The sequence below is a fragment of the Acartia tonsa genome, chromosome 11 (assembly GCF_053477335.1).
Source record: "Acartia tonsa isolate MP-2025a chromosome 11, ASM5347733v1, whole genome shotgun sequence".
NCBI lineage: Eukaryota > Metazoa > Arthropoda > Copepoda > Calanoida > Acartiidae > Acartia > Acartia tonsa.
Genome location: NC_137270.1, coordinates 5,980,276 through 6,007,019, shown reverse-complemented (window position 1 = coordinate 6,007,019; position 26,744 = coordinate 5,980,276). Strand labels below are relative to the sequence as shown.

At 35.0% G+C, this 26,744-nt stretch overlaps 1 protein-coding gene across 1 annotated transcript in view; it reads left to right on the top strand.

Moving 5' to 3' along the window:
* Window positions 1-25,518, top strand: part of LOC145331885 (uncharacterized) — a 37,842-nt gene extending 12,324 nt beyond the window's left edge. Inside the window, exons 12-28 of the mRNA XM_080176758.1 lie at window positions 2,104-2,221; window positions 2,498-2,549; window positions 2,783-2,904; window positions 4,736-4,843; window positions 5,410-5,479; window positions 17,948-18,073; window positions 18,821-18,924; window positions 19,333-19,414; window positions 21,011-21,106; window positions 21,621-21,762; window positions 22,182-22,338; window positions 22,594-22,748; window positions 23,009-23,134; window positions 23,523-23,699; window positions 24,156-24,209; window positions 24,606-24,651; window positions 25,379-25,518. Coding sequence (XP_080032884.1) covers window positions 2,104-2,221; window positions 2,498-2,549; window positions 2,783-2,904; window positions 4,736-4,843; window positions 5,410-5,479; window positions 17,948-18,073; window positions 18,821-18,924; window positions 19,333-19,414; window positions 21,011-21,106; window positions 21,621-21,762; window positions 22,182-22,338; window positions 22,594-22,748; window positions 23,009-23,134; window positions 23,523-23,699; window positions 24,156-24,209; window positions 24,606-24,651; window positions 25,379-25,439 — 1,796 coding nt within the window. The 3' untranslated portion in view covers window positions 25,440-25,518. The remainder of the gene's footprint in view (window positions 1-2,103; window positions 2,222-2,497; window positions 2,550-2,782; window positions 2,905-4,735; window positions 4,844-5,409; window positions 5,480-17,947; window positions 18,074-18,820; window positions 18,925-19,332; window positions 19,415-21,010; window positions 21,107-21,620; window positions 21,763-22,181; window positions 22,339-22,593; window positions 22,749-23,008; window positions 23,135-23,522; window positions 23,700-24,155; window positions 24,210-24,605; window positions 24,652-25,378) is intronic.
* Window positions 25,519-26,744: the final 1,226 nt, after the last annotated feature.

Genomic DNA, 26,744 nt, shown 5'->3' with positions numbered 1-26,744 from the left:
TATAGGTAATTTATTTATATATCTGTACCTGCAATACATATACTAGCACACAGAGTAATAACTCTTGTGTTAGTAATCTTACTAGAGTTACTATAGGTAATTTATTTATATATCTGTACCTACAATACATATACTAGCACACAGAGTAATAATTCTTGTGTTAGTAATCTTACTAGAGTTACTATAGGTAATTTATTTATATATCTGTACCTACAATACATAACTAGCACACAGAGTAATAACTCTTGTGTTAGTAATCTTACTAGAGTTACTATAGGTAATCTATTTATATATCTGTAGTCTGTACCTACAATACATATACTAGCACACAGAGTAATAACTCTTGTGTTAGTAATCTTACTAGAGTTACTATAGGTAATCTATTTATATATCTGTACCTACAATACATATACTAGCACACAGAGTAATAACTCTTGTGTTAGTAATCTTACTAGAGTTACTATAGGTAATCTATTTATATATCTGTACCTACAATACATATACTAGCACACAGAGTAATAACTCTTGTGTTAGTAATCTTACTAGAGTTACTATAGGTAATCTATTTATATATCTGTACCTACAATACATATACTAGCACACAGAGTAATAACTCTTGTGTTAGTAATCTTACTAGAGTTACTATAGGTAATCTATTTATATATCTGTACCTACAATACATATACTAGCACACAGAGTAATAACTCTTGTGTTAGTAATCTTACTAGAGTTACTATAGGTAATCTATTTATATATCTGTACCTACAATACATATACTAGCACACAGAGTAATAACTCTTGTGTTAGTAATCTTACTAGAGTTACTATAGGTAATCTATTTATATATCTGTACCTACAATACATATACTAGCACACAGAGTAATAACTCTTGTGTTAGTAATCTCACTAGAGTTACTATAGGTTGCTTGTGATTATCCCGGTTGCTACCTAGAGTTACTATAGGTAATTTATTTATATATCTGTACCTACAATACATAACTAGCACACAGAGTAATAACTCTTGTGTTAGTAATCTTACTAGAGTTACTATAGGTAATCTATTTATATATCTGTAGTCTGTACCTACAATACATATACTAGCACACAGAGTAATAACTCTTGTGTTAGTAATCTTACTAGAGTTACTATAGGTAATCTATTTATATATCTGTACCTACAATACATATACTAGCACACAGAGTAATAACTCTTGTGTTAGTAATCTTACTAGAGTTACTATAGGTAATCTATTTATATATCTGTACCTACAATACATATACTAGCACACAGAGTAATAACTCTTGTGTTAGTAATCTTACTAGAGTTACTATAGGTAATCTATTTATATATCTGTACCTACAATACATATACTAGCACACAGAGTAATAACTCTTGTGTTAGTAATCTTACTAGAGTTACTATAGGTAATCTATTTATATATCTGTACCTACAATACATATACTAGCACACAGAGTAATAACTCTTGTGTTAGTAATCTTACTAGAGTTACTATAGGTAATCTATTTATATATCTGTACCTACAATACATATACTAGCACACAGAGTAATAACTCTTGTGTTAGTAATCTTACTAGAGTTACTATAGGTAATCTATTTATATATCTGTACCTACAATACATATACTAGCACACAGAGTAATAACTCTTGTGTTAGTAATCTCACTAGAGTTACTATAGGTTGCTTGTGATTATCCCGGTTGCTATTTAAGATGGACATCTGATTTTTTAGGGAAGATATCTATGACATAAGAGCATTTTATCTATATTTTCTTTTATCAGTAAATCATCTTGCATATTCCCTCAGTTTTTCATTGTTATGAGAACTGAAAATCTGCTCTATAACTCACTTTGTATGTTTGTTCATTCCATGATTTTTTTGTGCTTCGCTACTTATGCATGTTGTCATTCTTAAAGGTATGGAAACCTTCCTGAGTCCCTTTCCTATTGGGAAAGCCTCTAATGACTAGTAGCAAATCTACTAGTAAAAAATCAGTCATAACGATTTTTAGTTAAACGTTATCTTTAGGTAAAATAACATAAAATCTAGCAAATAGCAAAAAATGACTCTTAACATGAATTTCAGAGGATCTTGCAACGGCTACAGAAAATTGGAAACCTTTAAACAAACTTGGTAGTGGGGGGTATGGAGAGGTGTTCAGGGGAATATGGCACCACCAGGATGTGGCTATTAAACGGATCAGGTAATACAGCGTTTTCCCTCTTATTGCATTTGGTCTACAAATGAGAAATAAATGAGAAAGAATGCATATTGATGCTTGTTTTTTTTAAAATTAGGTTAGCTTAAGTAGAGGGCTATAAGAGCACCGCAGGGTTTTAACGCCGCTATTGGTGTTATTTTTCGGTTTACAAAGTTTAGTTTGAAGAAAATACTGAGAATAATTTGCGATGTTTGTTTTTAAATGTTATTGATAGAAAAAAATTTTGAATTTTGTGAATGATATTAAATATTTATTTAGGAGAGATCTGACAAATAGAAATTCAGACAAACAACTTTGGACTTTTTCAAAGGTTTAATTTATCCATTTTGTAAATATTGTCTTTATAGATGTTTTATCATATTTTATTTAGTTACATTTTACAGCATTTAAAACAACTTTTCATAACCAGGTATCAAACTGTTTTCTAGGAATAGGAAGTTAATTTTTTTCATAAGAAACAAATCAGAATTAGTTTTTGCCATACCTACCCAATTTTAATATCTATTGATTTACTTTATTTTGCTTACCTACTGTTTTTGTTAGGAGGTTGAGTTTTTAAACAGTAACAAGTCTGAGTTCATATTGGCCATCATTGCTTTCTGTGATAACCCCGAGGATCCATGTATTGTTACTCAGTTTATGAGGAATGGCTCTCTGGATGACAGGTAAATTTCTGTGATAGCTCCGAGGATTCATGTATTGTTACTCAGTTCATGAGGAATGGCTCTCTGGATGACAGGTAAATTTCTGTGATAGCTCTGAGGATTTATGTATTGTTACTCAGTTCATCAGGAATGGCTTTCTAGATGACAGGTAAATTTCTGTGATAACCCCGAGGATCCATGTATTGTTACTCAGTTTATGAGGAATGGCTCTCTAGATGACAGGTAAATTTCTGTGATAACCCCGAGGATCCATGTATTGTTACTCACTTCTTGAGGAATGGCTCTCTGGATGACAGGTAAGTTTCTGTGATAACCCCGAGGATCCATGTATTGTTACTCAGTTCATCAGGAATGGCTCTCTGGATGACAGGTAAATTTCTGTGATAACCCCGAGGATCCATGTATTGTTACTCAGTTCATGAGGAATGGCTCTCTAGATGACAGGTAAGTTTCTGTGATAACCCCGAGGATCCATGTATTGTTACTCAGTTCATGAGGAATGGCTCTCTGGATGACAGGTAAGTTTCTGTGATAACCCCGAGGATCCCTGTATTGTTACTCAGTTCACGAGGAATGGCTCTCTAGATGACAGGTAAATTTCTGAATCTTGATTGATTTATTTATGTTCCATAGTTTCTAAGTATTTAGGTCTGAGATGGGTTTTTGAAAGATAAATGATGCGTTTCTTGATTGATTGATTGACTAGTCAAAGTATACAACTATTTATTTAATTATTTCGCTTTTGTTGGTACGGCCTTCATAGCATTAATTAATATGCAGCAAAAATGGATTGAAGATAATTTGTTTTTCTTCTATGAAGGCCGTACCAACAACTGCGAAATAATTAAATAAATAGTTGGGATCTACTGCAGTTCACGGTAAAATATTGCTGGTAACGAATATTGCTAAAAAATTATTAATTTTAAAGGCTGCTAGCTGCCAAACGGCTGGACGTACAGATCATGCCCACACAAAGTTTTAAGCGGCATAAAGAGGCCTACAAATAATCTGGAATAGCCATAAATCAATAGTGCATAATTATCTTGCAGTGCAGAGAAATGCGCGAAAAAGACCTATTTTACGCGGTTATTCTTCAGTGAAGCTTTCCCTGTGCATCATTGGATCTTATCTATTCCAGATTATTTGTAGGCCTCCTTATGCCGCTTAAAATGGTGTGCGGGTATTATCTGTACGTTCAGCCGTTTGGCAGCTAGCAGCCTTTAAAATTCATAAATTTTTAGCAATATTCGTTACCAGCAATATTTTACCGTGAACTGCAGTAGATCCAATAGTTGTATACTCTGTCTAGTCAATCAAACAATCAAGAAACGCGGCATTAATCTTTCAAAAACCCATCTATGTGTCGTCATGGGGTCATTTTTTGTGTCTCAAAACTATGATAAGGCAAGTGGCTTCTCTTCTAGACTCTAGTAGCTTTGACCCACCCATTAAAAAAACACTGTATTTTTTTTTCTTGGTTCCATAAATCGTAGGGGCGAGTCGAGCGGTTATGTACCCCCTCTTCAAATAGACTGAAACCTGTCAAGATACAATACTTATCTACCAGTCGTTTACGATATTTCAGCAAACACAAAGACAAACATCCTGTTGATTAATAATTATGATAATGATGTATACTAAAAATTAAGTTATATGAAACAATCATTTTAGCAATGGGAAAAAAATAAAACATAATTATGTGTTACTTAAGAAAATTAATTTTTCTTCCCCATAGGTACTGAATGTACAAACTGATTGATTACCATATTAGAAACCTATTTTTTTCCCTTTCAATATATCTACGTATTCTATTTCCATTGTTATTGTTCAGATTAAAGTGTAAAAGTGGAAGCTTGCCACTGAGATGGAGAACTAGATATAACATTGCTGTGGGAACTGCTAATGGTCTTCAGTTTATACATTCAAAGAAAACGGCCAGGTTTGTCATATTTCTGTAGAGCAGCTAGGTACTTAATATTTGTGGTACGTTCGTATGTTAATTTGAGACAATGTTCAACTACTTAAACCCCTTTCTAAAATAGGCTAGAACTAGACCATGATTTTAAACCTTAATTAAGTTATAAACCTTTTTTAAAAAATATTTTTTTTCTCTTGGTATGGATTGGCAGTTAAAACCTGTAAAAAATATGAATTGGTATTAACTTAAGACCTATGTCTGAATCAAAATACCCAATATTAGCTGATAAAAGATAAAGTATAGAATATAATCCAGGTAGATGATTCTGCGTGGCTTGGCTGAAATAAAATTTGAACTTTTGATCATACTAATAAGTTATTATGGCTTTTAATAAAATCACATGATTTCAGATGTCCTCCAGATTTATAATTCAAAATAAATGACTTTTAAAAATTAACTAAAACCCAAAATACCTAGCCTTTAGACACCCTTATTTTATGTGTCAGCTTTTATATGACTTTGTAGATTGTAAGTAAAAAACATTCCCATTTAACAAAAATGAAATCTATATTTTGTTTTCTTTTTAGTGGAATCAGATTAGTGCATGGAGATATTAAGCCTGGAAATATATTGCTGGATCAAAATATGGTGCCTAAGGTAAAGGTTTTCTTAGTAGCGATGCTTATTTATACTTATAACTAGATGGTTCGCCCCTAGCCTCTAGGGTCTCTGCCCCAAGAGGTAAGGAGCAAGGGCATCTTAGTCAAATCATTAATAGAGAATATTTATCCCTATACCCATGTTGACATACATGAGAAATTTCTTATGTAGATTTTTAAAAATTTGGTTTTTTTGGAAGGTGTTGGGGGTGTCGCACCCCCCAAGAAAATAGCTTAAAACCACCACAGGACCAGTAGATATATTCCCTTAAGAGTAGAATCCAATCGGTTCAGTGGTTACCGAGATCTTAAGTTTCAGACGGACGGGAAACGAATTGAATATGATCCAAAGTGTCATTTAGTTTTACATTCTTAATGAATAATTCCCCCCCTTCCCATCTTTAGATTACCATCACTGACTGGTATTATATAACAAAAATATTAAAAATATTTTCTATATCTAGGTACAATGAGAGGGGTAGAATTCTGGTAAAATCCGTAAAGGTTATGTGTTATAAGTTAAAAACAGTAGTAGAACGATAAAAATTTATGTTAACTTTTTTTTTTTAAAAAATTTGTCTGTAGTTCTTTTCAATAAGAAATACACATATTTAGTGAATATTATCGTTCTACTACTATTTTTAAGCTTTAAAACACACACCTTTACGGATTCTACCAGAAACCTACCCCTTTCATTTATGTTTTTATTATGTATAATCTCAAAAGTAATTTAATCCTTTTATTCAACAATAAGATGCACAAAAAATATTACATCAAAGAATTTCATCTTATCTACATATTGTCATATCTTATTTTCTTTATTATAACTTCTCAAATTTTTGCAGGGAGTATGGGGATATTGAGCTATTATTCCATTAGTCCCAAATGTTTTATTGTAGCGATTTATTATTCGTTGGCTCAACAACTATGGGCACTTTCGTTGAATTTTGATTTGCACGTAAGAAAATATGATGTCATGGTTTCTCTATTCATCTTAATAAGGATTATATGTCATATTCTTCTGAACTGTCGGTGGAACATCATTACCCCTTCACCCAGATTATTTTTAGAAACTATTGGCTTCGCCCCTAGCTTCTAGGTGCTGCATATTTATTTATCTATAAAACAAAGTAGAATGATGTCTGTCCGTCCGTCTGGCTGTCCGTCTCTCCCTTAAGATCTCGGTAACCACTGAAACGATCGGATTCTACTCTTCAGGTAATATACCTACTGGTCCTGTGGTGGTCCATAAACATAAAATCCCCCCCACCATATTTTTTAAAATTATTTAAAATAGTGGTGGAGTGGGGGATCTTCACGTAATAAAAGATGTAATTATATACCTCTTTGGGCAAAGCCCCTAGCTAGAGGCTAGGGGCGAAGCCGCTAGTTTATTATGAATCATAACTATTAACTAACCAACCTTTTTTTTTAGAAAAACAGGGTTGTATATTCTGCATGGGGTCCCTGTTAAAGGAGGGGGGGGGGGGGAGAGGGAATAAAAATATATGTGAGGTGGTGGGGAAATGAAAAAAATAAACAGCCATGAAAACATTTTTCCATATTTACCTCCTTGGGGTGGAAAAAAAATAAAGAGTACCTAAAGAGAATATTTTTTGCCCTAGGAGGAGGGGGGGATAAAATATTTTGCAGCGGGGGAAAAAATAAATCTTGTGCAGAATATACACCCCTGCAGAAACATAAGCTGGGTTGGTGATTGGCCCAGTGAAAAGTAAAGTGATTATTACACAATCATATACCTAATATATATATTGAGATTATAATAGTTACGTCATAAACTTAATCCTACTAATTTAGTTTGAAGACTTTTCAAGATTGTTATTTGTACTTGTCATAATATGTTCATTCAAGTGCCTTAATTAGTAAAAGGTATTTTTTTAAAAGTAAGGATATTAAACCATGGCACGAAGCGCCAAAAATTAGGTTTTAGGTTTAATTTTTTTTTTTGGGGGGGGGGGGGTTAGTGGTATTACCCCCCAACCCACATAGATTTTTTTGGCTCTCACGAAGCATAAGGTGGCTCCTGTGTCACTCCCAATTTGGGAAGGGGATGGGGATTATAGGTGGGTGATTATAATCTATTAATTACGCAAAACTTTGGCGGGGACATACGGCAATATTACTTTTAATTGTCAATCTTTTACTTTTTAGGCATTTTATTATTTTTGCAGTTGTAAATGCAATATTTTTATAAATATTTTGTTTTCTGTTTGAAAGTCAAAACTTTAAAACATGTAAACGTTTAAAAGTTTATTTGATCTATTTCTTAATAAATATTGGCTTATTTATTAAATAGTAGTCTAACACATTTATTATACATTTGTACTAGCGACTTCGCCCTTAGTCATAGAGAGGGTGGATACTTGAGAGGGGTTTACCCTCTATCATAAGTTTAGAAATTATATAGTTGATTGGTAAGGGGGAGGAATGATTTTGATCTTTTTCTCCCTAAAAGGGATAGTTCTACGAAGTGTATTTATAGAGTTAAGGTACTTAGAGTAGTGAACTTTTATATGTCTTAGTAGAATATATTAGGCATTGGATAGATATGATTATATGTTAAAGAATTTTTAACATTGACCAGACCAAACTTTTTTTATTTGACAATATCTAAAAAAGTTAAAGTGATTTGCCACATAAATTACATGAGAATGGTCTATTTTTTCCAAATATGTATAGCCAAAACACCAATATCGGAGAATCTTTTTCTACACATTTCACAAGAGTTATAAAAAAATTGAACAGGGGTTCCCCTTGGGACAAGTTACTTGAAAAACATAAAAAATAACGTCCGGTTCATAATAGGACAGGTTTTCTATAGATTCTTTTTAAAAAAATAAAGAAAACCGTCCGGTTAACTTACAATATACACATAATCTCACGCTGAAATACCAACTAACCATACAACATATATATATATATATATAAAGACAATTCTCATGTAATTTATGTTGCAAATCACTAACTTTTTGAGATATTGTCAAATAAAAAAAGTTCGGTCAGGTCAATGTTAAAATTCTTTATCGCAATCATTGATATCTATCCAATGCCTAATATATTCTACTAAGACATATAAAAAGATCACTACTCTAAGTACTATACTAAATATTTTATTGGTCATTCTTTGTTGTTATGTGTATTTTGTTGTATAAAAAGTTTGAAGTTCTATTAACTAGTAAATGCTATCTAAAGTTGTATTTATGACAAAAAAGTTTTTGCCATATATAACATGCAACGAAGTTGAAAATAAAAATGAAAAACTCATTTTTTAAGGAAAATCCCTGGTCAAATCTTTTAATTTTAATCAATAACTTTATATTATGCACTACTACGTTATTTAAAATAGAAAAAACTTACAGTTCACTATTTTTTTTTTAAATGCACTTCGTGAAACTATCCCTTTAATAAACCTGTCCCCTGGTGAATTATTAAGCTTTATTGAAAAGACAACCAAATAAGAATAACTGTTATTGTTTCGGTACGCATGCCTTGCCGTACACGAAATCTTAATCTCCAAGCCCTCCGAATGACCAACATGTGAATGTTTACAAATGTGTATTTATTACCATGAAAACGGTGAATCTAAAACAAAAATATAAAAATTAATTACATAATATTAATGGTTTATTATTTTTGTATATCGAGGTTGCGTGATTTCAATTTAATTAAAAATATAAAATTCCTAAAAAACTTTAAATTGGCACGAAACATATTAAATAGCATCAGAAATTGATAATTTTAGATTCAAATGATCAATAAAATTAAGGAAAATATTCGTATGTCAAAAGTTAGCAGTTAAATGGTCTATTTGTTGAAAAATTAATGTTTTAAATTTCTTCGTAAAAATATACCATACTACACTTATTATTAAGAATTAAGATAAATTCTTACCACATTATGATGTCAAACTAAGCAGGAAGGCTTATTTGAGATCTTCCACGGATTAGAGCGCATGTATATCCATCCAATACATTATTTTTATTCACGTAGCTCTTCACATGGGAATCAACAAGGAAAAATGTGCGCGCCTTTGTTTGTTTACAAGCGAAGCGCGGAGATAGTTAGGAATGCCGCGTAACACACTCATTCTCTGGTGTAAGGAAAAGGGAATTAATGGGTTCGAACTTGCCAGGGAATACAAGAACATCATTCCAACACACACCCGTCTAGTCACTGGGAATCGAACACAATAACTCATCTTAACATCATGCGTGCAGACAGTGTCCACAGATCACAATCTCATAACGCATAAATTACAAGAGTTTAAAATGGCATGGCCATCAGGCCTAAAATTAATTATGGTAACTTACGAACACCACAATAACTCAAACCGACTCCACTACCACATAAGGATAGGAATAAGGAATGGGAAAAGCATTCAACATTCAGAAATGCACATTTACCACTCACACATCTCATTAATCATGGCCTCATAATCTCAATTAAAGTTAGAATTACAGACCATGTAATTGCGAATACATGAATTAATAATCAATAGTACCTAAACTTTGATTAGGTACCTACATAATAATAGGCAAATGATTTTTATATTAAAAATCGCATCAATAATTAAATAATCAACTCAAACTTTTAATCAAAGAAAGAAAGATTAAATAATGACATTTTTTCTACTAAATCTTTTTGCTAGAAAAGAAAAATAGAATTTTCATAAAAAACTTCTCAAAATTAAGCATTTTCTCCAGCGGAAAAATACTCGGGCTTACATCTAGACATTCTTAGATAAAATAGGTAAATCCTTAAATCTAACATGTTTAATAAAATAGATACTTAAATCTAAATAAAATATGACTGTGAAAAAAATCATCAAACATCGGAAAATTAAAATCTCATAATTTTAAATCTTCGTGAATCAAAATTGCGTAAAATAAAATTGCAATTGAAATATGCAAATTAAATTACCAAAATAAAACAAAAGCTCAATTATAAGAAAAGAACTTCTCTAAATGCTGAGTTTGCAATTTCTCTCTGTTTTAAGAAGAAAGCAACTTGTACATATTCATACAATCAAAATTAAGGCAATTTGGGGCCTCAGTTAGAATGAACCCCTCAAGATACAAACTAACCAATCTTTCAAATATTAATAATGCCATGTTCCAGCTATCCTGACGGACGTTATGTCTTTCCATCACAATTTTTTGATACTGCATAATTTCCGACAGGATTTCTGGCGCAGGGCTCCATCAACTGAAAATAAACATAATTAGTGATGTTTAAATCAAATCAGAAATTAAAAGAATCATGAATAATTCAAGAAACTTTAGAATCATCAATCAAAGCAATCAAAATAAAATTATCTTATGCTTTAGTTTTGCCGTTCTGTAGTATGTCTGGCCGAGGTAACAGAGCTAAGATACACTATAGAGCGGTCTTATTAAGCTTAAATCTTCGAACTCAAAGAATCTACTTAATTCAAGACGAAAAAAAATCTGCATTTTTCTTTAGGTACATCGGTTAAGAGGTAAATAGAAATAATTTTAATATATATGTAATATTAAATTATCTATGTGATTATAATAAATCTTAAAGAAATATTTGTATGATGTAAAAAATCTCATTGTGTTACTTTTTATCATATCGAATTTCAATTAAACAAGGATAAAAATGTTCGTATTTGCGTAGGTACCTAGGAAAATTTCCGCGAAAAAAAATCCCTGGTCCCGGAAAGACTTAAATCATTGAAAAAACTTGCGTAAACGTATAAATAACTTAAGTTTGCATTTCAAATGAAAAAATCTTGCGTCGATTTGAAAGTTTAAACGAAATTGAGTCAAAATTTGCGTTTTTTGTCTTTCGAAAAAAAAAATATCTGATAAATCTACCGTAAAAATAAAATTCAAAGTTAAACAAGAACGATACTTATACTAAACTTTGGGTAGATTGATCTTGAGCAGACGTCTTGCGGAAGTTTCGTTACTCGTGGCGGCTGCGTCATCTGATAATTTGAACTTGCAAACCACGGTCCTCCCACCTGGGCGCACTTCTTCCACACGCCCCAATCTGAACTTCTTCATCAAATTTGTGCTATCGTCGATCAGCACCACGTCTCCCGGCTCGAGCAGCACCTTGTTGCTGCGCCACTTGACGGACTTGAGTAGCTCAGGCATGAGCTGCTCCTTGTACACCTGATGGAACTGACGGGTCAACTCCTCCAAGTTCTCCAGCCTCCTGGTGATGGGCTCTTTACAACCTGTCTCCAAGGTGCAGATTGCATCGTTGGTCCTGCCGCCTAACAGATCAGCAGGTGAAATTATTCTCCAGCAATTGACGTCATCTCCTTGGGTGGCATAGGTCAATGGCTTAGAATTCAGGACTTTTGCAGTCTCAGCACACAATACCAATAAATCATTGAAGGTTACAGTAGCACCAGCCAACTTCTTGTTCAACACACGCTTGACCAGCCCAACCTGCCTCTCCACAGTACCCACGAACGAGTGTGCTGCGGTGGGCACCAGATGCCATTCAAAATGCATTCGGGTATCCTTCAAAAGTTCATCCATAATTCGCTTGGCACCGGCCATATTGGTGCCTCTGTCTGTGGTAACCCTTCTAGGCATATTGTAAAACGCCTGAAGTTTTCTCAAGCCGACCAGCACGGCTTCAGTTGAATAATCAGTCAACACATCAACAAACACAGCCTGTGTAAATCTACAGGCCACAATCAACAACCAAACTTTGTACTTTGTCTTGGAACTCCTGGTACCAACGCCAGGCTTCGTAACTTCGATCGGCCCCGCAAGGTCCATATGCACCTCCTTGAAGGGCACAGAGGGCTCGACACGATCTGGCAGAATATTAGCAATTGCGGGACTCGAACGCTTGGCATATTCAATGGAACATGCAGCACAACTCTTGACCACTTTCATAGCCTCCATGCGGCCATGTGTGATCCATGCATACCTGCGGCTTTGCGCCAACGTCTTACGATGGCCTCCATGCCCCAATTCATCGTGGGACTGTTGAAGGATGAGCCGCGCCAGCCTGTTGTGGCGGCTGAGCAAGACAACACCTGGGCTGTCCTTCATAATCTTCCTGGGGCCTCCAGCAGCGGCCTCAAGAGCCTCATCTCCTCTCCCGGACATTTTCAATATTGTAAATGTCCTAAGAGGATAACATCCATCATGACCCACAATGGGCCAACAAACCTGGACCTTGTGATGATACGGTTGAAGGGAGTCAAATTTCCCCTTGGCGTCCATGGTCATCTCCTCCTCTTGGTTGAAGGAAGTCAAAAACAGGTCACAAACAGAATCCATGTATGTATTTGTGAAAGTATAGTTCTCATAATACTTAGAACTATCATTGTTGCTAACACCATCCTCATTTGCTGCAACGCCACGTTTCTTGATAAGCAGCGTTTTAAAGCAGTTGGCAGCCTTAAGAACTGCGGCCACAGTCCTCCTTGCCTGCCTGTAGGTCCTTCTTGCCAGAGACCTCCAAAAATCATTGTCCACTACCTGTGTGAACATTACCTTGAGCTTCGCCATCTTGGGATTTAGCTCGCTCTCGGGAATGGATGCATTTACCTCACCCGCCGTTTTAACGGGCCACTGGTCCTGTTCCAGGCGCAACCAGCTTGGACCTTCCTGGTATGTAGATCCAGGTTGTACATCCTCAATCGTACACAAACCACGCGTTGCCAGATCGGCAATGTTGTGCTGGGTTGGAACCCATCTCCAATCTTCAGGGCTCGTCAACTGTTGTATCTCGGAAACACGATGACTGTTAAAAACATTTAACATAACACTGTCACTGGATAGCTCAGCTAGGGCGCAGCTGCTATCACTAAAAAACACTTTGCCAGAAATGTTGAAAGGTAGAGCTCTGGCAACAGTATCCACAAGCCTTGCCAAAATTAGACAACTAAGCATTTCTAACCTTGGAATAGACTCAATCTTCACTGGTGCGACACGTGACTTGGCGCAACACAAAACTACATCATATCCTCCAGGAACTGGCCATCTCAGGTAGGTGATGGCTGCATAGGCCTGGTTAGATGCATCGCAGAAACCAACAAGCATTGGAAGCCCCAACGGCTTATCAGGAACCATCGAACGTCTGAACGACACATTTCCAAGTGCCGAACGGTCCTGGAGGCTGGACACGAGCTCCGACCTCAACTCTCCAGGTATAACATCATCCCAGTTACATCCATGTATGCAAACTGAGCGCAGACAAAGCTTGGATTTAAGCAGCAATGGCGCTGCTAGACCCATTGGGTCATAAAGTTGTTGCACAATTCTCCAAACTTCACGTTTAGTTATCAACTCAGGTAGACTTCTCCAGAGATCCTCCAGGTCCAGATCCTCTAGTAACTTTCTACCCTTAATCTTCTCGCCGTGGTTGGCTCTGACAGGTAGGAACAACTTATCCTGTTTAGGGTCCCATACAAGGCCCAGAACTTTTACACTGTCAACATCATCTCCAGAATAAACAACAGATTTAAACTTGAAATTGCCAGGTGCAATCATATCTTCCAGCTCTTGGACCAGCTGGACAGCTTCAGGTTTGCTGTTATGACCGCTCAAACAGTCATCCACGTAAGTACAAGTCTCCAATTTGACCGATGGAGGATCTTGATACAAAATAAATTCAGAACTGAGTGGTTGCTGAACATCTCTCCACACATCCTGCTGGGCTACAACGTCACAACCTCTAATCTTCTCAGATCCATAAACATCTTGAACATCCTGCTGGGAACGTCCACCAAAAATACGACCAGTGAGTCTGAGGGCGGTCACGGCCATATCTCCAGCCAAGGCCTCACCAAAGTTGATGGTTTTGGTAAGGTAGACCTCTGGCTCTCCATCAACTGTATCAGCGAAAAAAACACGTTTCAGCTGAGAATCTTCATAGGTAGCTAATAATGAATTATAGAACTTCTGAATATCAGCCACGAATGCACACTTATAACTTCTGAACCGGATAAGATTGTGCATCAGAGTATATAATGGAACTGGGCCATCCATCATAATACTATTGAGGCTTAGCCCCTTGCAGCAGAGGCTAGAATTAGCGCATATCCTCAACGGCGTGGAAATAGACTCTTTATATGCGCAGACTAGGCTCGAATAATACACGGGCTTAGTATAAGCTAGGTCTTCTGGCGAAGCTTTCTGATATACTCCACGAGACACAGCTTCTTGAAACACTTGGCAGAAGGTGCTGTATTCACCTTTTTTAATCATTCTCTGCCGGTCACGTAAGCAGATCTTATAGGCCTGCTCTGAATTGTCAAATAACACACTTGGCGGCTGCTTGTAGGGATATGAGGCCGTCCAAATATGGTTTTCAAGATCTAATGTCAGACCTTCTTCAATCAGCTGCCGCTTACGCACGTCCAAGGCGGACTGCCCGGCGGCTATGGCGGCGCAATGACGGCAGTTCTTACAACCGCTGCACATTGATGGCGGCTGTATTCCCAAACTCTCAGTACTCAGGAACTCCATCTTGCTGACCTCCAACTTCACAGCTTTACAGGCGACAGGATTAGCAACAGTCCTGCCATCTGCAGACACAACTAAATAGCCTGTACCAAATAAACTTCTGTACAGTCTAGAGTCACCAACCATTTTATCTGCACACGGGAACATAGCTGGTGTTAAATGGCCGATTAAAACATCAATCTTGCCGTCGACCATAGAAAAATTATCAGGCTTCATGTTGAAAATGTCGGCGGCGGCTGTAGGATCAATAGAACGCAACCCTTCTTCAGTACCAATGCTGGGCACTACCGCCGCCTCCAGAATATGTGAATTCCGGTTGCGGTCAACCAAACAAATCTTGACTGTAGGACATGCTTGGCTCTTTCCATCTGCCAGAGAAATAGTAGCTGTGCGACCAGTTGATGGCAACTCTAACTTCTTGGCAATACTTCTAGAAATCAACGTCAAATTTGCTCCACTGTCCCACATGGCGTTAACGGTGACTTGACGTTTGTCAGCCGCCAACGCCGGGACCTGCTGCAACATCAGCATAAAATTGTTCTTGCTAAACAATTGTGATTCATACACTGCCGCAACTTGTCCACTAGCAACTGATTCATGTAATAATGAATTATGAGGCTGGTTGCAACTGTCAATGGTACAGCTGCCAAGCTTATCGGCTCTGGGACAATCGGCCACCCGATGCCCTTTTTGTAAGCAGAGCAAACAGGCGCCTATCTTCTTGATGAAGACTTTGCGTTCAGGAACAGACATATCCCTAAACTTGGAGCACTTAAACAACAGGTGATCAGAGTTACAACCTTCCGACGGGCAAGGCTGTTTCTTCTTGGTCTTAGCTGGAGACCCAGGTTTACCAACGGCTGTAGCTGCGGCCGCAGGATTACCTTTCTTCTTGGAGGGGGTGTCTACATCGATTGAACACCTCATCAAAATGGCGCCACGCTGTTCCTCTATAATCTTCAACAGCTTAGGAATATTTGGGGTATCCATCGAGCCCAACGCCAGGTTGAGCTTGTCCTGGAAATCACGTGGCAACTTTTTGGATAACATTTCCAAAAGAATAATGGTCAACCACTGGCTTGTGGTGACTTCCTCATCATCATCATCTTTAGTCAGCTGATCGAGCTGGCTAACTGCACCACCAAACTCTGCTAAGACTGTCACAATCTGGTTGGAGTCCGACGGTTTAGGCTTCTTCTCCCATTGGTTGAAAAGGCAGAGCATCTGACGTGTTTTGGACTTAAAACGTGCGTCGAGGTAAGCCCATTGAGATTCATGTGATTGAATCTGAATTAACTGAAGTCTTAACTCTTTATTTTTGCAGACCTTTTCACTGCTCAACAATAACTGTTAATATGACGGGTCCTGTCCTACGGTAAGCTTTTTAAAATTGTCCTTGAAACTTACGTAGGCTGACTCTGAGCCGTCAAAGCTTGGAAGAAGACGTTCGTCGACACGATTCATATATCCTGGCGTGAACATAGAACCGGTGCCGAACTGTGGTGTGCCAAACGGCGACACAAATGGCGATGCTGTCGAAGCACCCGCCGTCGTTGTAGGCGGCTTCACAGGTTCAAGCTTAACCTCGGCCAGCCGTTTCATCAAAGCAGACAAAGTGTTTATAATTGGTTCTGGTAAGGGAAAGTATGACCCTTTAATAACCTTCACAATCTTTAAGCAACGATCATATAGTTCAGCCTTATGGTCAGGCAAATTATCACCAACTAAATCAACAACACTTTGAATGTCACTAAGCTCCTCCATAGCATCTAGAGCATCTTTCAGAGCGTTATAATCTTTTTGCACAGTAATTATATTAGAATAAATGTCACTAAACTCCTCAAGCTCTTGGATTCTCACACCGAGCTTGCTAAAACCGACCATAATGCTATCGAATGTCTCGAACTTGTCATGGACAAGGATTGACTCCTTAGTGAAATGTCTAACATCAAGCTCTGAAGATTCACTGACCAACTTCATCACTTTATCTAGTTCACTGGTTAGGGCCTCAACGGCTGGGCGCAGCCGTAGTCCCAGTTGAGCGCCTTTATTCTTTTTAGGACCCATGATTGTCACAATAATTAACTGTACTGATTACGATTATAATAGTGTGTGGTAAGGTATCACAACCAACACATTCACAAAACTTCACAGATATTTTCTTAGCCGCATCTGTTCTGTCTCGTTTTCATTGTTTCGGTACGCATGCCTTGCCGTACACGAAATCTTAATCTCCAAGCCCTCCGAATGACCAACATGTGAATGTTTACAAATGTGTATTTATTACCATGAAAACGGTGAATCTAAAACAAAAATATAAAAATTAATTACATAATATTAATGGTTTATTATTTTTGTATATCGAGGTTGCGTGATTTCAATTTAATTAAAAATATAAAATTCCTAAAAAACTTTAAATTGGCACGAAACATATTAAATAGCATCAGAAATTGATAATTTTAGATTCAAATGATCAATAAAATTAAGGAAAATATTCGTATGTCAAAAGTTAGCAGTTAAATGGTCTATTTGTTGAAAAATTAATGTTTTAAATTTCTTCGTAAAAATATACCATACTACACTTATTATTAAGAATTAAGATAAATTCTTACCACATTATGATGTCAAACTAAGCAGGAAGGCTTATTTGAGATCTTCCACGGATTAGAGCGCATGTATATCCATCCAATACATTATTTTTATTCACGTAGCTCTTCACATGGGAATCAACAAGGAAAAATGTGCGCGCCTTTGTTTGTTTACAAGCGAAGCGCGGAGATAGTTAGGAATGCCGCGTAACACACTCATTCTCTGGTGTAAGGAAAAGGGAATTAATGGGTTCGAACTTGCCAGGGAATACAAGAACATCATTCCAACACAGTTATTACAAACCAGATTCTACTTAATATATTAAGATACTATTTGTGTTCTCGTATTTTCTGTTTATCGAAGTTCAAAAACCAAACTCTTTTCTATTTTAGATTGCGGATTTTGGTTTGGCGCGTGAAATGAGTGTTGACCAATCCAAGATCCAAGTTTCCCAAATATCTGGAACACAGTTCTATTTGCCATTTGAATATATCAGGGAAAGACAGCTGAAAACTAAGGTAAAATTCTGATTAATAACTAAGAGACAAAGGGAGCGGTAGCTTTCGCAGAATTCCGTAAAGGTTTGTGTTTTAAGACTTTAAAACAGGAGTAGAACGCTTATGTTAACTTGTGTTACTTGTAACTTAAACTATAAATAATACCTCTAACATCTAAAAAATCGGTCTAATTTGGCTATACTATGTTTTAAGTGATTTTTTGTCAGTTCGACTAAACAAAGTATTAGACAAAAATTTGGCGATTTTTTCAATGATATTCAGGTATCGTAATTTTCTAAAATTGATTTTCTTCTCAATATTTATTTTCAATAAGATGCTATGTAGTGAATATTAGCATTCTACTCCTGTAAGTCATAAAACACACGTTTACGGAGTTCTGCGAAATCTACTGCTCCCTTTTTGATATCACTCTTGGGCAATTAAAGTTATTTAACTTGTATGGAACCATTCTGCATCCTGTTTTCTGACTGTTAAAAGTTGCTCATAATACTATTAAAGGAACTGTTTTTCCAGTATGGCCTTGAAACCGATTATAATACATTGAGTTGAACCTTAATTTAAAATTTCATGTATTACAGACAATTGTCCACAAATATTAAATTAAAAATCATAATATCCGCGGAAAGCTGTCTATAATGCGATGCGATGAATAACTATTTTATATCCAAGGTTCAGGATCTAAATTGTAATTGTATTATTAATTGTATTTAAGCACTTTCAATCTTTGTGAAATGTAATTATATTAAGGTTGATACTTACAGTTTTGGAGTTGTTTTATTTGATTTAATAACTGGAAAGCCACCCAACTACAAGCCTGATAAGAGCAAGCCTTATCTTATTGATATCTTAAGGTAATATTAGAATTAAGATCATTTCACCAGTGAATTTCTTTGTTTATATTTAATATTCATATGTGACGTAATACACTTACAGAATAAAACATTCTGGTACTTTGCCTCAAAATGCCTATCGAGCACTGAACACCCCCCCCCCCCCCTATTTTTTCTATGCCTAATCCTGCGGGGCTACCAACTACCCAATATGACCTAACCTAAAGTAATACACAAACAAGCTAACTATTCAATTTATTTTTAAAAAATTCGGGAAGGAGGTTCTGTGCGTTACAAGGCACTATAAGGCAATTTTCCAATTAGTGAGATGGTTTATCAAAAAGTGGAATAATGATGGCTTGATAAAAGCTGCTAATAATAAGTCCCGAAGACTGAATATGAGACAGAAGCAATGGATTATATTTTTAGAGAGTCTGTAGAAAATATAAATGATTGGGTGGACAAATCAATGCCTGTTAGCCACGAAGAAAATGCTGAAAATATTGTAAAGGTATTATTTTGATAAATTTTCTAGTGAGAAAATTCCTTGGGAGGGAGGGAGGGGACATTGTACTGTAAATTAAACTGTTAGGTTTATTATCGTAACTTATTAGTTGTTTGTAAAACTTATTTTTTTTATTTTAAATTGATCAAAGTACCAAGTGTACTAAATAGTAATTTCAAAAAATTTCAAACAATAATACCTGTTAATTTTACAAAAGGGATAATTAAGTTGATCATTATTGAAGATCTATAAATTGTCTTAACCATACAAAATTTATTTTTTAAGGCCATAATAAGGAGACCAGTAGGTAAGTTGCGGGTAAATTCCGTAGAGGTGTGAGTTTTAAGGCTTAGAAACAGTAGTAGAACAATAATATTGAAAAGAACTTCAGACAAAAAAAAAAATTTCAGTTAAAAAAATTGTTTAAAAAATCGGAAAATTCATTGAATGCTTCGCTAATGTCAAGCTGACAATAAGAATAAAATTGACAATTACCTACCTATAAAAAAAATTTTGGAAAGAGTTTCAAAAATTACAAATAATGCCAATTATTTCAAAGATATTAATAATGAATTTTTGTCAGCTTGACATTAGCAAAGCATTAGATTTAAGTGAAAATTTCAGGGGGTTTTTTTATAACAATTTTCAGGTATCATTAACTTAAAAAAATAAATTTTTTTGTCTATGGTTCTATTCAATAAGGAATACACATATTTAGAGAATATTATCGTTCTACCACTGTTTTTAAGCCTTGAATCCTCACATTTACGGAATTTACCCGCAACCTTCTGCACTGTGGGCTAGAATTGAATCAAGACAAAAGTAAGTGCCGAGCCCTGGGACCTATGTATGGTGAAAATAGACATAAAACCATGATGATTCCAGGTAAAACCAAAATATTTCAGCGGGGGCTTTTTGAGAAAATTAGATTTAAAAATTTCAAGTTCAATTTTCACCCTCTAGGAGTTGCCGCAAAATAATGACAAGAAAAGCAAATATTATTTATTTTAAATAATGAACAACTTTGCTTTCATGAAGTCCTTCTTAAAACCTCTATATATATGATTTATTATAGGCTGAATTTTCGTGACCTTTGCAAAGCAAGTGATAAAAATGGCCATTTATTAACTCCCTTTAGGAGTGGTTTTATGAAGAACTTTATAAAAGCAAAGTTGTTCAAAATTTAAAATAAATAATATTTGCTTTTATTGTCATCATTATGCGGCAACTCCTAGGTGGTGAAAATTGAACTTGAAATTTTCAAATCTAATTTTCTCAAAAAGCCCCCGCTGAAATATTAGTTTTACCTGGAATCATCATGGTTTTATGTCTATTTTCACCATACATAGGTCCCAGGGCTCGGCACTTACTTTTGTCTTGATTCAATTCTAGCCCACAGTGACTGGTCTCTTTATGAAACTAGTCTATCAATTGCTTTCTTTAAGTCAAACATGCACAAATTGCTAAATATCATTTCCCGGGATCTATATTAATCTTTCCTTAAAAAGAGATCTCATACGGTTAAGTTGGAATGATCTTAACGGGCAAATTGGATATATACGTTTGTAGGTTTTACTTAGTTAAAAATGTGGTTACTTCTAGATTTTGTACGAGTATGGATTAAGGTGTACTCGGGACAAGGCCAAGGACAGACCTGAGATGGAAACTGTTTACATAAATCTTAATGAACCTCTAAAGGTAGTATTTTCTTTCATGGATCAGCAATATGTCAATATTTTGAATAGATGTATGTATAACCCAGACAACTACCTAACCCTATCTTGGGGATCTTTTTGTCTGCTAACAAATTGATATCTGTTCTTTTTTTGTAGCGACTTGGCTGTATAAATATTTACGATGCTCTTGGATGATATTCAAAGACCCAATTCAAAGTACGTCGACATAGGGTTCATTTCTTAAATCCATCTCGCTCTATTGTTTTACTCTAATGCAACGTCCTTTCGTCCATACTGCACGACTGTGACTTCTGCCAAGCAACTCTTTTAAATTTAATTAGTGGATTTGTTTGTCTTTCACTCATAACATTATAGACCTAATTATTTATATATGTAATTCCATTAAGATAGACTATACAAATAAATTATTTTAAAAAGAGAAATATAGGTTGCACTAACAACAAGCCGCATGCCTAATCTCAAAATATTTTTACCTGAAACTGATTATAAAAACGAAAAAAATTAATGATTTTTAGGTTTGGGAGTTACAGCTCCACTATGACTCTATCAAGAGCCAACAAGATTCGCCAAGGATGTTACTACAACAAGGTCAGCCAAGGAATGCAGATGTAAGTCCCAGAATTCAGAGAGTATGCCTGGATGAACCAAAAGTTTCTGGTGAGTCTTTAATTTATGAAGAAATATGAAAATATATCACTAAAGAAACAATTTCTAAAATCGGGCTCTTTAATCGTATCAGAAAATAAGTATCAGCCTTTCTATGAAGTATTTGGAGAGCTACCTATCAAAGTAGTAGGATGTTTGTTTGTCAGTATGAATTTTGAGGTATTTTAGTCCATTTTTCAACGGATTTGTAATTTGATTTCAAACTTGTTTTGGGCCAAAAATATTGGAAAATACATTAAGTCTTGTTATGAGTTTTTTTTTGTACACAAAATACAGTTACCTATCTTTTTTTCATTTAAAAAATACATTAATTATCATGGAAACTAATCTTATTGTTTTCAAACAATTTATGTTTTTTAGCTTATACGTGCTTTACTTATTTGTATACTTAATTTTATTTATGATTTAAGGAGAAGATATGAAGCAAGTACAAAAGGTTGCTCTACAAGAAGTGGACTTCATAAGACAAACTGGAGGATCTAATGTGTATAATCAAGTACAAGCAGGTTCTACTACTGGATATAACCAAGGACAGCCTCCCGCGGACTTTAACCCTTTATATCATAGGTGAGAAGTTGATAATTCAGCGATATATTACCTACGCTTTATTAATGTATTGCAAAGTTTTTTTTTCAATTTCTTGTTCACCGCTTGTGTTGAGACATTAATCTGAAATTTTAAGCATTATACCTATAATATTTTTATTCTATATGTATTATTGTTCTACTTTGACAAATATGTTAATGATTTTTCCTTTTATTTATGAGAATTTTCATCTAGCCTTTGTTTTGTCACGTAAAACTTGATGTTATATTTATATAGGAACATAAGATCAGACTTACTCACTATGAGCTCTATGTCTGGTAACAACCTGCCTAAACCAATCACGCTGGGGAGATCACCTCAGTCAGCCACAGCAACAGCAGTGCCATCAGCAAATGTTAAAATTTACAACAGCTATAGAATTCAATCTACAGGTGTTCATACAAAATTGTTGAAAAATCTACGAATGTAAAATAATAACTTTATGTACTTGCCAAATGGGACAAATATTATGCAAAAGTACATCAAAGTGCAGATTTAAGTCAATTTATAGTTGTTTATTATTATGAATACGGTACGTTAATTCTAAGAAAATCCGCAAAAAAGGATAATTTCTTTAATTAGTAGAGGATTAATTAATAATTTATCTTCCCCATTACCCCAAAATTTTAATAATTTTGTATGAATTGATCAGATCTCCAACAAATGCCAACAACACTAAACTCAAGTAATGTTATGAAGAGTCGACAAGTTAGAAATTTAACAACGGATGATGTCAATATACCTGCAAATCCGTCCAGCAGTAGTAATTTAGTCTCAGGAAAAATACATTTTATTTAATTTTCTACTCTATATATTAGTATGTTGTATGCGGTTGTGTGTTTCCCGAAAGATCTCGTAAACTAGTGAATTGATTGTTCATGAAGTTTTAGTATTGGTCCAATGAAGACTATAAAACAAACACACATAAAAATATCCTCCTCGACCATTTGAACAACTAGCGGCTCTTTATTTTAGGGATAGGCAAGGGCAGAAAATTTTTTATCTGAGACCTATGAAATGCCTACTTAAAGGGGAGAACTCCATCGGTTTTTTTTAAATTTAAGTATCTAACAAAAACACCGTTATTACAATAGGTTTATTGACCTATTCATATGTTTTTCCTAAAATTGTACGTACAAAAAATCAATGAAATTCATTGTTAACAGACTATCAATCTCTGCCAGTAACAATAAATGACCACCACCATTCTGGAGGACCAACAAGTACGGGCAGTATACAGATTCCAACTGTATTAACTTCCGCCAGTCATATGGGTAGCACCAGAAATATTTCTCAGTTTTCAATGCAGTCTGGTGATCATTGTCCCGTCCCGGATTTTGACGGTAAGGAGGGGAGGAAGGGGACTTGGTATTGGAAAATAAGATTATTTTAGTACATTGAATTCATATATTAATCCTTGGATGTTGCTCTTGATTTTCATGTACTCAGATAAAGTAATGCTCGCAGCTTGATAAAATAAGGAGACCCCATCAACCTCTTTTACCCCACTCCCTCTCTACTGGATCAACGAATTTTTCATTAAATGATGTCCATAATAGCAAGCTAAATTAACAACAAATTTTCCCCTGTTAATTTATTTAAGTATATTTTATCCATTATTGGGCCTTTAGTTAAATCAACATTCATTTTTTTAAAAACTTTAAATTCTTTTTGGGGATCTTAATTGGTTGTTTCAAAATAGCAGTCCCAACTTTTTAAACATTAATTTAAATCTACAGAGCTAGGGTTTTATTTTTGTCACTATTAATATTAATATTAATAATATTTATTTGTTGCAGATCTAATGTGTAGCCAACCCTCTGTGTTAAATTCAAATACGTCTTCATCTTTAGGTACAGTTACTATATTTGAATATTAGTTTTTTTTTAATTATTTGGAAAATCTAATTGTGCATTCAATAAATTTTAATTCATTCGTATTAAACAATTGAATACCACATATATTATCCTTATAAGGTACCTTTTAAATGTTGGTATTGACATGTTGGTAGCCTATAATGAACTTTAAATTACACTGGTACCCAAAGTTGTAAAAGCACTGCACGTTGCCCCAAATACTTTGGACCCTTTATTGAATTTTGATTGGCCAATTCCAATCTTGTAGCGTCAAAACTTTTAACCAATAACTTTGATCTACAGAAGGGTAATTTTCTTATGATTGTACTTCAATTTATAGCCCATTGTCCTATTTCTTCAGTTCCCTGGATATTGAACTTTATTTAATTTTAGTTTCTGGTGACACAGATTCTAGCTCAACAATTGATGATTCAAACAGGTGAACATTATTGTATGATGTAGATAGTTGTTGGATAAAAGGACAAATGGGTGTAAAGACGCCAGGTAGTAGGGGAGGGAAAAAAGGTGTTTACCCCCCTCAAACTTTAAAACATCGCATTTTACCCCTAACAATTTTTTTAAATTCTTGGACTTCTCTCAGGTGAACATTTTTTTATAGTGATTTATAAGGACACTAGCGGCTTCGCCTCTAGGGGCATTACCCCAAGAGGTGATTAAAAAAAGTTAAGGTGAAATTCGTAAAAAAAATAAAAAGGACCAAGGAAATCTTCTAGTACAAAAAAAGGACCAAGGAAATCTTCTATAAAAAAATGGGGGGGGATTTTTTTGTTTTTGGGGGGGTTGGGGGTGTCCCACTCCCCAAGAAAATAGCCTAAGACCACCACAGGACCAGTAGGTATATTCCCTGAAGAGTAGAATCCGATCGGTTCAGTGGTTACCGAGATCTTAATCTTCAGACGGACGGACGGACAGAGATCAACTTACTTTGTATTAAAGATAAAGAAGGAGATGGGGGTTATCCCCCTCAAACTCTGAAACGCCTCATTTTACTCCCCCTCAAAAAATTTAAAAAAAAACATTAGACTACCCGCTCCCAACCTTTGAAACCTCTCCCTTCCCCCCGTAAAAAAAAGCTTGACGTCCCGTTATTGGTTATATCATTCATGGAATCTGCACTAAGATCTGTTCTTAAATTTTTTTTTTAGGTTTTCTACCATAGATGATATGGCTAGTGATATGGCTGATATGAATTTGGATGGATGGTAGAAATATGAGAGGTTCCTTTTGCTGCATGGGTTTATTTCTTCCTTGTTCTGACATAGTAATCCTAATGATGAAGTAACAGGATATCTGTCTGTTTTTATAACTGTGTTGAAGGATCTCGCTAACCGCTGAACCTAAATGGTTCTTCTTTACAGTGGGCAGCCGCTCGTAATATATAAACCGGATATGCCCCTTCCCTTTTCCCAAAATATTTAAACTTTTCGGGGAATACTTCACTGTAAAGAAGAGCCTTATCGTTCCAGCTGCTAGCAAAATTTTTCGTTACAACCAGACACAGAGACATCCTTTTACTTTAACATTATGATTGATAATGATATAGATAAAAAATGGACGATTTTTAATAATCTTTAATTTTTGTTTAAATGCTTAAAAGCTTGACATTTTTTAAGTAAAAAGATTAAAACAAAGAAATATATTATTACCCGTAGCAACCCTTCGTAAAATGAACGCATATCTGCTTACAAATATTCCCCTGCTTCTGCAGTACAGAGCTGGATCTTTAAATCATTTTAGTGGTGAGCCAGATCGGGGTGAGCATACTTTCCACCATTGAGAGCTTAGCATTTTATGAGATGCCGCGCTGTGATTGGCTGAAATTCGGCGCATCTTGATCTAGCTCACCACTAAAATGATTTAAAGATCCAGCTCAGGTAACTTGTATTTATCGAATTGTATTATTGAGTTTTCCTCGTATAGTACAGTAAATAATTATGAAATTGATTCCAGATTTGGAGATTAATTCTATGATTTTTTGTTTTATTTTTCGTGGAAAATTTTCTATAATACGAAACGATACAAGATTTTTCATTATGACCAATAACTGGTTTTAATCCAGCGGAAATTAACCGCATTTAAAGCCATACTGGAACAAATATTAAATATTGTATTTGTCGATTGTCTTCCTTGTTATATATGATATTGTAAATCTGTTATAAAGTGATATTTGTTGGTATATTATTATTCATAGATATGTTATGGACTTAAAAGTAGCGCAGCTACCCTTTAACTAGGGTATATCTGAAATACATGACTCAAACTCCCTTTATAATTATGAGATTTGAAAATTAAACCTAAAAATTTAAATAAGACGAGTCACGTGTAGAAATTTAATATTTTAAATATGTACAATATTTTAGGTATAACACTTTAAAAATTATTGTATAACAAACTTAAATTTTTTTTTAAATTGAACTCAAAGTAACGTTAGCTTGTTACTGTTGCGCTACTTGTGGGCATAGTTTTACTTGTTTTTACTTTTAAAGTTTATTATTTTAGTGTAATTTCTAA